The sequence below is a fragment of the Polistes canadensis genome, unplaced genomic scaffold, assembly GCF_001313835.1.
Source record: "Polistes canadensis isolate GaletaPanama2010 unplaced genomic scaffold, ASM131383v1 scaffold_75, whole genome shotgun sequence".
Lineage (NCBI taxonomy): Eukaryota > Metazoa > Arthropoda > Insecta > Hymenoptera > Vespidae > Polistes > Polistes canadensis.
The window spans coordinates 26743-38685 of NW_014569622.1; the positions used below are offsets into that span (position 1 = coordinate 26743).

Below are 11943 nucleotides of genomic sequence, written 5' to 3' on the forward strand. Positions count from 1 at the left end.
TTATTAATTAAAATAAAAGAAAGGAAAAAGAGAGTTCGTGTGAGAGAAAGAAAATTAGATTAATTATCCTTTAACGTAGATTAGTCTAACGTAGATTTTTCTATTATCGAATATATACAGTGCGAATAACATAGGATTTATTGTTAGATAAGTAATAATAATATAATATTTTACTTTTATCATGTTTTTACGGATGTACGGAATTTATATTATGCCTTCAAAAAATAAATACTAATTAAATAATAGTAAAAAAGCAGATTGTTTTGCAATCTTTAGAAAAATACTTTATCTAGACTTTTTCTTTACTAATTATTTTTCAAAATTCGAAATGACTATATAAGATAAATAATACATCAGGAACAGTAAGAAGGGCCACACACAATTGGTTTATTTCAAAGATAGATAAGAATAATAAAGATAGATAATAAAAATAAGAAGACATATATAAGGCATTTAAACGCTAGGTTGCGCTGACAAGTATGACTACTAGCGCCGAGAAGTATGACTACTAGCGCCGACAACTATGACTACTAGCGCCGTTAGAATCAGATATAATACGATTGAAGAATTGTATTATTATGTTTTCAGGTGTATACTTTCATTTTTTGTACGTTTTATGCGAATGTTGAATGACGGTACATACGTAATTACAAATTTCTATTTAAGTGAGTTGAATATGATCTGAAAGAAGAAAAATTTCTTGTTCATTTTACAGAACGTTTGATATATTTTTGTAGATGTAAAGGGTGATTATTTGTAACAAGGATTAAATTTGTCAGCGATAATGGCAAGCAAATGGAAAGTTTTGACTAGCTTCGTACGCAATTACTCTACACCAAAACAGTGGGAAGTAGATGCAGTCAAATATGGAAAAATTAAATATTATCCAAGGTATGAATATTTACGTGTAACTTGTATCGACACATACCGTAACGACAATTTTAAATGGTCGATTTTAGATCACCAAACCATGAAGATCCTCCGATTATACCATCGAAGCTTTTAATGATCACATTGGTAAAACCTTTTGCCGGTAATCCATATTGGGAAAAAAATACACTTAAACAATTGGGTATCCAAGAAAGAGTAAGAGAAATGTCATAAAATATTTGATAATAACTTTGACAATATTTCCCAATATTATTATAAAAATAATAAAATATTTGGCTTATAGGGAAGAGATCCGGTAATAGTTAAAAATATTCCCGAGATATGCTCGATGCTGTGGAGAGTTAAACACCTTGTGAAAATAACTCCAATTAAACTACCGGACCAGTTGCCCGATTCGGATGATTTTGGTGGAAGCTATCTGCACGAGAATGGAACTTTTTATGTCATCCCTAAGATAGATCCATTGCGCATAGAGAGTACCGACAAATTTATAAATAATCCCAAAAAATTAGAAAACATAAGATTAAAAGAACAGTTAAGATTGCAGTGGTTAAACGGTACTTTACCATAATATGTAATAAGATGTATTAAATGTTGAGCTTAATCTTAACAGGTAATATAAAAGTATAGTCATTGAACAAATAATATATTATTTATTCGTGTACCAGATTAATGGTCGTGCAACGATTTGTTATAATTTAACTTACAATTTATATCCTACTAACCAGTATGTTGAAATTTCGTCAAACTTGCAGTTTGTTTGTCAATGGTATGATAGGACCCGATAGAAGTAAAGGATGCGTGCCGCTTTAGATCAGTCGTGCGGTCCTATACTCTGCGATATTAGATTATGCAATGTCTACGTTGAAAATGAAGAAAAATAAAAGGGAGAAAAGAAGAAGAAGGAGAGAAGGAGGAGGAGGAGGAGGAGGAGGAGGAGGAGAGAAGGAGGAGGAGGAGGAGGAGGAGGAGGAGGAGGAGGAGGAGGAAAAAAGACATTAGAAAAATCTAAATCTGTCAATGTGAATAAAATAGTTCAATGGTGTCGTTCTTAGATTGAAAGAGAAATGAAAATTATTTTGCTAGGCCTACATCGCATCTTCCGGAAAAAGATGCATATACACGGGTGCATAAATAATAAGCATAGTAATAACGGCAAAATACGAGGACGAGACTCGTAGATCGTGCGCAAGTGGTGCGCTTGAAAATTGGTTATCTATTTGGAATGCTAACAAGTATCTATGCTGAAATCGCAAATTCGATATCCTATTAGTATACTAAGCTCTAGGAAAACAACTGTTGATATAGTAAGTAGATTTGAAAAAATTCTAATAACATTATCATTTTTGGAAGTCCTAGTAAAAGATATAAAGACAATAATCTCTGTTTCGGTTTCGTTCGACTTGTCCTATTTGAAATTTAGGTCGAACTCGACCGCCTACGACTTCGAAGCTTCCAAAATCGCCTGTCTCTAGACGTATGGTGGATGCAAATTGTGTTCTGCGGATTGGTAGCTTTTTCAGGCATATACATCTTGAAGAATTTTCCTGCTCGTTCTTCTTGCGACCGATCGTATGCTTTGCCGCTAAGGAAACTCAATAATCTCAAACTACGTCGTTTTATTCTCAAACGATTTAAGAAATTACTTTCCGACGTCGCTATAGTATTATCACCGTTGTTCCGACTATAGGATTCTTCTAAGAGCTTGTTGCTTTTGCTTTTTTTAATCATAAACTCTAATTGTTTTCTACGATCATGTTGCGCATCTAATTGTCTATATTTGCGCCTATTGTCGGTCGGTTCATCAATCGCACCGATCGCGATCGCGGCGTAAGCTTCCTTTTGCAATCTTTCGAAACTAATCTTTTCGGCACTTCTATTGCTAGACTCTTCGGCTCTCAGCGCGACCGATTCCAATTCTTTCAAACGATGTTCCTCTTTGACATTCTTCAAAGAGTCCGGCGACGCTAATTCGAGCTTCGATCCTTCGTCAACGTCGGAGAGTTTTCTATGAAGATCTACGATTTTTCGACGAAACTCTTCGTCTTCTTGGTTCAATTTCGCAAAAATACGATCCCTCTCGGTTGCATCGGAACTCGAGCTGACGTTTTTCAACGTAGTCGATTGCAACCTCTGTCACCACCATCCGACTTGATGTTTTCCACTTCCAGGCGAATCCTCCTCTTCGAGTAAAGGTTCGAGTCTTCTTCTGCTTAAGAAGCAACGAAGCGAACCGAGGCTACCTCCGCCGATTAATTGATCCATGCTTAGCTCGGGCAGTCCGCAATCCTCGTTATCCGATTCCTGATCGTGATCTTCCTCCGTCGATAAATTCAGACCATAATTGTCTTCACCGGAAGCGGTCAAATTGTCGGTCAAATTGTCGGTCAAATTGTCGGTCAAATTTTCGGTCAAATTGTCGGTCCCATGTGGCGGTGGCGGTGGCGGCGGCGGCGTCGGCGGCTAAGGAAGTCAGGCACATCTCGGGCTAGTGATTCTTTACAAACAAAGGGCAAGCGAGTCATGCAAAGGCGTGCGAAGCTTACAGGCTATATTCGATGCTTTTACGGAAGGTATTGGTAAATGGCATAAGAAAGATGTAATATTTTATGTGATTTTTTTTCTTTTGAGGCAAACTGCCACCGCGATACCTTCTTATACACGTATAATATAAATGAGCCGCTAAAAATGATTTTACCGAATGCGTTGTAGTAAAGCTCTCGTCGTCCGGACCACCGGACGTTGGAGTACCCCAAATGTCATCTCCCGAGGTTGCACCCGATGTAGTCCCCTCCTCGTCGTTAGGATCGAGAGAAAATTCCGTCCTTTCTGGAGGGACTGGCGGTTGAAGAAGGTAACCACCGACTCCCTCGCTAAATTGCTCCAAAAGAACCATTTTGCTAACAACATAATTACTAGCTCTTGCTGTCCAAGCTCTCAAACCTGAAGGTGGTGATTCCGTTTCACGATTTTCGTCGTCTCCTTGCTCGTCCAATTCGTCGTCTTGGTCCAAACTACTCATTGTACCAAATCTTCTTAAGGTTCTACGGTACAATTTGGACGATCGCATTGGAAAAAAGGCGAGATAATATAAGAATGATATTAACGTTGAACTTATTAGTCTAAATCTACCTGTAAGGTGGTTCCCCGTCGCAATCGAGATCATCTTCGCTTCCGTCTTCCGTATTACCATCGGCAGAAACGTAATTCGGACTGTTACGTCCTGGACTGTCGTGTAGGCCGTTTCTTAATCTATATCTCGTCGTATAAATATCTGGCGTAGGTGGCATAACAGATATTTTAGGAGGTAACGGAGAGAAGGGGTCCCTCGGAAGTGGCGGTGGTGTAGGGCACCCAGACCTGAAAGCAAAGGGAAGAAGAGAGGAAGGAAACGTAATGAATGAATATTATAAAATCTTAAATGTACTTCATTTAATAGATTAGATTATATAGTTATGGATTATAGATAAGGCATATAACCTATGACATCGTCTACAGATGCTGATAGAACTCGTGGAATTGTCTCTCGAAGATACGTAGCTGCCATTTTTTCTCGGCGTAATGCTATTGGATTTGACTGTACTTAAACTGGCACTCGAGGCTGTGCTCTGTTGCTCTACGTCCGAATTAGCGGTTACAATCTCTTCCGTAGTTTCCGTAATATCTTCAACGGGCCTCCCTTTATTTTCCCCAGGTGCCCTTGCGGCTAACTCTTCGGCAGTCCATTCTTCGAGAGAGCCTTCGTTATCGGATGGCGGTATTTGATGAGAATTGCGCACCCATTGGGCCAAGTGATTGTCCTCTCGCGTATTTTTCAAAATGTCTACGAGACTTTCGTTCGAACGGCATTCCTCCTCCTCCTTATTTTCCTCGCGCTTACTCGAGTCCCGTAAAATCTGCTAGGAATGGTATATTAAATAGCAAATGAAAGGATTAAATGTAACTGTAATGGGGTGGATCATTATCATCGTACCCGCGGACTTTCGATCGTTTCTCGAACTTGAGGAAAGTTGGTGTTGGTAATCGGGCTTTCCTCGGGGCTGGCAACGCTCGACGTTCCACCATAGCCTGTATTTAGATAGATTCTAAAATACAAGGGATTAGTACTTGGATAAACGATAATATCTAGTGTTTAAGAATGCATATTTCGTTTGTTTTTTACTAACTTGACGTAGATGACATGTTATCTATCGAGCAGGCACCGTGTTCGAACAAGCACCGTGTTCGAACAAGCACCGTGTTCGAACAAGCACCGTGTTCGAACAAGCACCGCTCTCTCAAATGTTAATTACGTTCGTGGGTACTCACATTTGCCGTTGCAACAAGTTATGCCAGACAGCTTTGAGCTCTGGACTGGGCGCTCTCAATATGATGACTCGTCTCCGAGGACGACTATGGGGACTACAACCACCTCCGCTGTTGGTCACTTCTGTCTGAGCGCCGTTCTCGGAACTGCCATTCGAATTAATTGCCACCTGTAATCTGAATTCCGTCGGCCTCTTTCTGATGGTAAAACATGCCTCCGCAATATTGGCCAGTCGCAATGGTTCCTCGGTAACGAAAAGGACGCGATCCCTTGAAACGCGAGCAAAGACCAATAAATCGGTAAGAAGGAGCGCCCAGGATGGTTGCAAACGAGCACGACCTTCGACCTTAGCTAAGGCACCGCCAAAAAGCCTGTCGAATATATAGTATACCAGCCGTATAGTAGCCGTACAATCGATATGTCGAACGATTTCAAAGGAGAGAGTCGACTGACCATTGCCTTCCTGGCATAGCTAAAGTGAACGGTTTGCATTTGGCAAAAACCAATCGCGACTCGACTTCCTGTAAACTAAGTAACGGTCTTCCGGTGTCTCGCGGTGGTTCCATCACGGCCGCATTGGCGGTAGCTTCTCGGTAACCTTGCGCCAAATCTCGTGCTTGCTGGCAGTTCCTTGGCGACGCCAAGCTCAATAATCTCGTCATTTCTCTGAAAGGTGGGGGAAAGGGTTGTTATCGAGGTCCTTAAATATATAGCGATCTAATACCTGTAATGCTCCAATGGAAGCAACAGGACTCCAGTGAGGTCGGGCCGCCTTTTATGAGGAACGGCAGGTTCGCAGACCAACTTTGCGAAGGCCGCGTTACGCCTGAGCGCAACGAGCAAATAACAAGCCCATTGCAGTCCACTGAGGTATCGTCTGTAGGCGGCCGTAATCTTGGGTATCCTGCAGAGATAGCAATCGACCCCGCCACCTTCGTCCCTAATCTCCTCGGATATTTTTAGCAATTCGTCTAGATTTTGAAAGAGGATCATGTAGTCCGCCGCGGAGAGAAGGTCGCGCCTTTCGGCCAGCGGTCGAATGAATCTCGTCTGACCGCTCTTCAGAATCCCCCGGTATCTCGTCTCTCGTACCGATAACTCTTCCTCCGGTGGTGCGTCCGGAGCAAGATTCGGAAAAACCTGACGTAGACGTAGACGTGCAAGATTTTCGTCCTGTCTTTTCGAACTACTACCAATCATCGAGAGACCGCATGCATTAATGTCCTTACCTACGAATGTTCTTATTTTTCAATTAACTGATCATCTATCAACTAATCATTATTGCTTAGGTACGGTGTGTCTACGTATACGTAATTCATGGAACGAAGCCAGTGATGAGATTGAATATTGGTGCGCAGATATCGCTAACCGGGAATAAAACCAGTCAATACCAAAATCATGCGATTTTGTATATATTATGTGGAATCGTTGTTTCAATTGATTTAACAGACTTTAATAGACCTTAGTAGTCTACCAAAGAACAGAATTAGCTTTTTAACTTTACTCTATTATCGTTTTTTCGACTCTTGCATGCAACGAGAGAGAAAATAGCCGATTGGCTAATTTCGCATCTTACACCTACTTACATAATACATACGATTCAAGGAAGATGGGGATGTGATATAAATAAAAAGAAAACAATGATTTTGTAGTTTAAAAGAGAAAACTTGTTGACAAGAAAACAAGAAAAGATAACCGAATAAGTAAAATTGGGAGGAAGGGAAATGAGTATAAATGCAAAGGGGTTGTGTTGTGATCGTCGAGGCACGCTTGCTTATAAAATATCGCGATAGGGGAAGGAAAGGATTTAGAGGGGGCGGGGCGGGTGGGTTACTGTCGTCGAACTCAGACCAGAACGCCGGTACCGACCTCGGCGTTGAACGCGACGGCGTGCTGACTAGGGGGACCGACGACGGTTTGTTGAAGAGTGACATTCATCGAGCTGGGCCTGTGCTGCGAGGAATGAATGCCTCCCTTGCGGTAAACCTCGAGAACGAGCTGATTCGTTGCCGCCTGGATCAAACTCAATATTTCGTCCCTTGGTTTCGTAACGACGTTCACCGTTTCGACGAAGACCACGTAATCGCCTGGCTTCAAGCCGGATCTTTCGGCAGGACTTGCCGAGTCTACGCGCTCGACGCGCGGCGGTCTGCCCCAGGATAAGGAGAAACCCCATGGCACCTAGAACCACGCGTAGATGAGAGGAGAGACGTAATAGATGGAGCACGCAAGGAGGGCAATTCCTCGACCTACTGTAAATAATAACATTTCCATATATACCTGATTCACGGCACTTTGTCTAATCAGTCTTCTGGTTACAGTACAAGGCGTCCTACCACCTTTCGCGGTAAAACCTGGATGTAGAGGTAAGCCGGTCAGAGGATCGACTGGTTCTAGTTCGAGATGCCTCAAGTACGTCAAATCATCGTTCCCGGAATTGTTGTTATCTGATTCTCCATCTTTGGATAAAGGTGGCGTGACTCCACATTCTTGTGGTACTCCTGCATAAGGGGTACTTGTATTTCGGCTGGATCCAGATTCGAGCGGGTGCCATGTCGCTTCCTACGATATACCAATATAATCAATCTTCCTAATTCGTCTTAAAAATAATCGATAAATGTCGGGAGCTTTATTAACATCTCTAAATGCATGTCGGTTCGAGAGCGCGGTCATTAACAAAATTCGAGAAGTTTTAAAAGAACGCCGATAACGATAAAAGCAATGCAATAAATGGCCACAGCGATCATTGTTTGTTACGTATACGTTAGCAAATACCGAACACTAGACGAATATAGGAAAGATCAAATGTCGTGGAAATTCCGCAACGGAGATTCGTCGAGTACTGGACAAGCGAGAGGAGGAACTATCATCGGCTTAACCGTGACCTTAAGCGTGAAGACCTACGAATCGTCCACGATTACATTATACGCGTTCTTGCTCTATTCGTATTCGCGTTTTTTCCTATTACAGATAATAACCGTTACCTTATCCTGAGACAGAGGTAGAGGTAAAGTCATACAGCCCAGCAGCTCGCTACGTCTGAAAATGGAAAAAACAAGAAAACAACATGAATATTTAGGTGATATTATTTATCGTACGCAGTGACGACGAGTTTTTATCGATGGTTGTTGTCACCGATGATGCGTGTCACGAAATACACGCGACGCGAACTCAAATAGGATTGAGGGATGAGATTATTTTCCTAAGATATATCTACGATATACACGCGTTATAGCGGTGCGGATGTGACGAGAGAGAAATGCACGTGGTGATGCCGATGCGCATGCCTCGAGAGAATCGATTCCCCTCCTACCGCAAAGAACCCTCGCGATAATCTAGATATATTAGTTTTTATATTAGAAAATATAATTTAATATTATAAAGCCAATACGAAAGATTTAATAAACGAATCATTTTCGTTCTACGTTTGACCTCTTACCGTTTACGTACGATAGCATGCCATTCGAAGGTTTTTCTCCTGCTCAATGATATAATTACGAATGAATCATCAACTGTCATGGAGTTTCCATGTGTGGAAATGTTTTTCTACCAAGACAAATTTGATACCAAACGTCAACTCGTTTCGCTCGTCACGCGTATCGTTACTCTGATACATGGACAATTTTCCAATAACGGAAACGATTATTCGTTACTCGAGCATGCTCACCTTGCTCGACGATCTCTGTGCCAGACCGCGATATCCAGGGATGTAGATTTGCTAATGAACTGATTAACCGGGCAGGGCAATAACAAGGTTTCGTGAAAGGCGGGATTTGGCGTGGCTCTGTGAACTGCAGTTCTCTTGACGACTCCCTCGCCGTTGATATTTTTTAAGCTGACCTTGACGTAGGCGTGAATAGGTCCCTCGTAGGTTCTTCGAAGGTCCTTGCACCTTATCACTGCGCGAAAGAAAAAAACCATTTTTTTGTTTTCCAAGAGATAAAGAACTTCGTTACGTATTCTATCGTTAACCCGCGATCGAGTCTCTAAGCCTAAATCAATTGTCCTAACGTACAGTACAATTAGACGAAGGGAATTTCGTAGCTGTTTTATGCAGCTTACAGATACCGGTAAACACCGGTACCACGACGAGCATTAATTGCGCTAAAAAAAAGGTATTATTTGCGCGTTGCGGAGCCATGCCGTCGTCGCAGCTAAGGGCGAAATCATTCCAGGGCAGCTCTACCGAAATTTGTGTAGAAAACCGATTGATTTGTTATACTACGGACACTTTCACAATCTCGCCCCAATATACTTAGTCGAAGGAAATAAAGGAAGAGGGGGGGATAACTAACCAAAGTTTGGTTCTTAGCTCTTTGGTCCGAATTCAAGATTCTCGAGCTTTTCTATGTTTATTAAGCCTACTAACCGATATCAAAATTGTAGGAGGGTCTGTGGGTTACTGGCACAGTATTGCTATTTTCTACGGTGCCAAGTGATAAACCCCTTCTCCCTCGTAGAGAGTGCGTGCACGCGCATGTCCCGTTAGAAGCACCGACGAATCACCAATAACGTATCTAGAAACCTAAGAAACCCCGTGTGTCTTTTCATTATTTTTTACTCACCTCGAACTCGTATGTGATCGGCAACGAACGAATACTCGATCTCGATGGATCCGCGACGATCGATATCGGATTTAGATGGCTCGCTCTCCGGACTATATTTCAAGCATCTTCGAACGGTTGCGACCAACGGAACCTCTGGAGTATTATCAGAGGTCGGCTTTAAAATCGACTTCGAACTACGATTGTCCTCCGTCAAAGCTGATTTAGGACTTTCTAATTCCCAGACGTTGCCTTTTACGTTATTTCCCGAATAACTTCCAGCCTTCTTCCGATCGTCCGGTTCGACGATATTTGGAAAAACATTCGAAAACCCTTCGACTTGTTGTTTGTCCTCGAAAATTGAGTCCAAGTCCGTCTCGAGGGTTAACTTCTTGACATTAGGATTGATTGCCTCTATCCTAGGAGTATCATCATTTTCTATCTTCGGCGATACTTGCTTGGAAGTCGGATCAACCGTTCTTTTCGGTCTTTTACCCTCGAAAACGGTCTTCTCTTTCCTCCGTTGCTGACGTTTTCTACGTATACCACGTTGTCTTTTCAAAGTGAACTCTCCCTCGAATTCGTTGGTCGGGGTTGGCGACGTAAAGGACCAAGAGATAGGCGAGGGATCCTCTAAAAGCTGACTGGCCGAGGATACCGAACTGTCGCTCTCGGTCCTCCTCTCGTCTTTGATATTCTCGTATTTGATATTCTCGTCTTCTCCGCGGCATTCAACGATCGTTTCATACGTATGATCCTCCTCTAAGGAAAAAGTTTCATCCTCCGTTGTAGTAGGAATCGTACCGTGAATCTCGAGTATCTTTTTTCTTTCCTCGATGTCGTTAAAAAGAATCTCCGCAACGGTTTTCCCTCCAAAATTTGTTTCCTTTTCTCTGCGAAAAAGAAACAATACGAAACGATATAACGTCGTTATTTAGGCAGTTGCACAGACGACAATAGGAGCAATACTTACCTGTTGAGAACTTCCGTAACCGTATTATCCATATTTTCAAATTTAGGTAAATCTTGATCTAGAGCCAAATTTGAGAGTTTCCCGGCAAGCGGAGTTTGCTTCAAAGGACTGCCGGCTTCGACGACTTTTTTGTAATACGGAGTTCTGTTTCGAGCATTGATCTTTGTAATCTTAGACAGTTTCGATTGAAAATGTCCCTTTTTACGATTACTTTCCCCCAATTTCATTCTAAAGTTGTTATTTTGGGTATACGCTCGAGACTTATCTAATGGCACTGACTCGACTTCTATCACGTCTTCGGGACTAGTGGCCATCGAAATCTGATGAAAAAAATCCGATACGTGGGACTGTAAATTAACGCGCGCCTCATTGACCACGTTTTGCGGCAGCTCGGTGTTGCTTTGATTGATTCCAAAGGATCGTTTGTTCGATCGACTTTTTAAGAACAAAGTTGGATCCGTTGGTAGAGTTAAAGCTGTCGAACGTTTCAATCCATTTGGGAAAAAGGTCAATGGTTCTATATCCGCGTCCACTCGCGGGGTACCCTGATAAAAGTTCTCCAGCTTGGGTGATCTCTCCAATCGTTGAGAGAGCGATTGCCGTTTTCCTGTTCTTACATTGGTTTTCGTTGCCTTAGAAAACAATCGAAACAAAAGTCAACTCGATTATTATACTCGAGGACTCTTTCCTCGTTGTCGAGATAGATTAAACTTACTTGAAAATAAGTCCTCAAGTCGCTGGCATGACTACGACATCGTCTCCGACGAACTGGCGTAGGTTTGATCGAAGCATTTTGTAGGTTCGATGAATTTGCGTGCCTGCCTAGAATACCGACGGCCGGTGGCGTGTTCGACAGATCTCGAAAAGGCCTACGGGCTGGCTCGCTCAAAGCGGGGGCTGAAGCGTGGGGCGTCGAGCTACTCGCTGACAACGATCTCGAAACGGTCCACTTGAGCATCTTTAAAAGAAAATACCAAATGACGTGTTCGATGACGAAACAAAGGGTTACACCTGTCGAGGTGTTTCCTTACAAGAGGCCTAAAGGAAATAACATAGCAGGTGTAACCGTTTGACGAATTGCAAATACGTTTTATTTGTTCGTTCGTGGTCATTTCGTGGTCTGACCGTTGATTCGATTAAAAACATGTGCATTCCATCCAAGAGAAAAGCATCGATGACACTAAAATGATAGACAAAAAAATCATTACCAACATCAGGTTTTTACTTTT

General features: G+C 42.2%; 2 protein-coding genes across 3 annotated transcripts; one reads left to right on the forward strand and one right to left on the reverse strand.

Moving 5' to 3' along the window:
- Nucleotides 1–525: 525 nt before the first annotated feature.
- LOC106786474 (39S ribosomal protein L30, mitochondrial) lies at nt 526–1564 on the forward strand. 2 transcript variants are annotated; one of them, XM_014747890.1, is made up of 4 exons: nt 526–665; nt 738–891; nt 960–1086; nt 1175–1564. In XM_014747890.1, exons 2-4 carry the CDS (start codon nt 785–787, stop codon nt 1460–1462), a joined length of 522 nt encoding a protein of 173 aa, XP_014603376.1. In that variant the 5' UTR covers nt 526–665; nt 738–784; the 3' UTR covers nt 1463–1564. The 2 variants fall into 2 exon arrangements, with proteins under 2 accessions (XP_014603376.1, XP_014603377.1); XM_014747891.1 differs by having other exon boundaries at nt 530–635; nt 716–891.
- Nucleotides 1565–2131: 567 nt separating this feature from the next.
- LOC106786468 lies at nt 2132–11943 on the reverse strand. The gene is made up of 16 exons (XM_014747880.1): nt 11923–11943; nt 11430–11672; nt 10715–11346; nt 9763–10634; nt 8865–9096; nt 8182–8236; nt 7478–7759; nt 7067–7378; nt 5922–6337; nt 5651–5863; nt 5200–5568; nt 4865–4976; nt 4372–4787; nt 4024–4251; nt 3590–3935; nt 2132–3354 (listed from the first exon to the last, which is right to left on the reverse strand). Exons 1-16 carry the CDS (start codon nt 11926–11928, stop codon nt 3028–3030), a joined length of 5061 nt encoding a protein of 1686 aa, XP_014603366.1. The 5' UTR covers nt 11929–11943; the 3' UTR covers nt 2132–3027.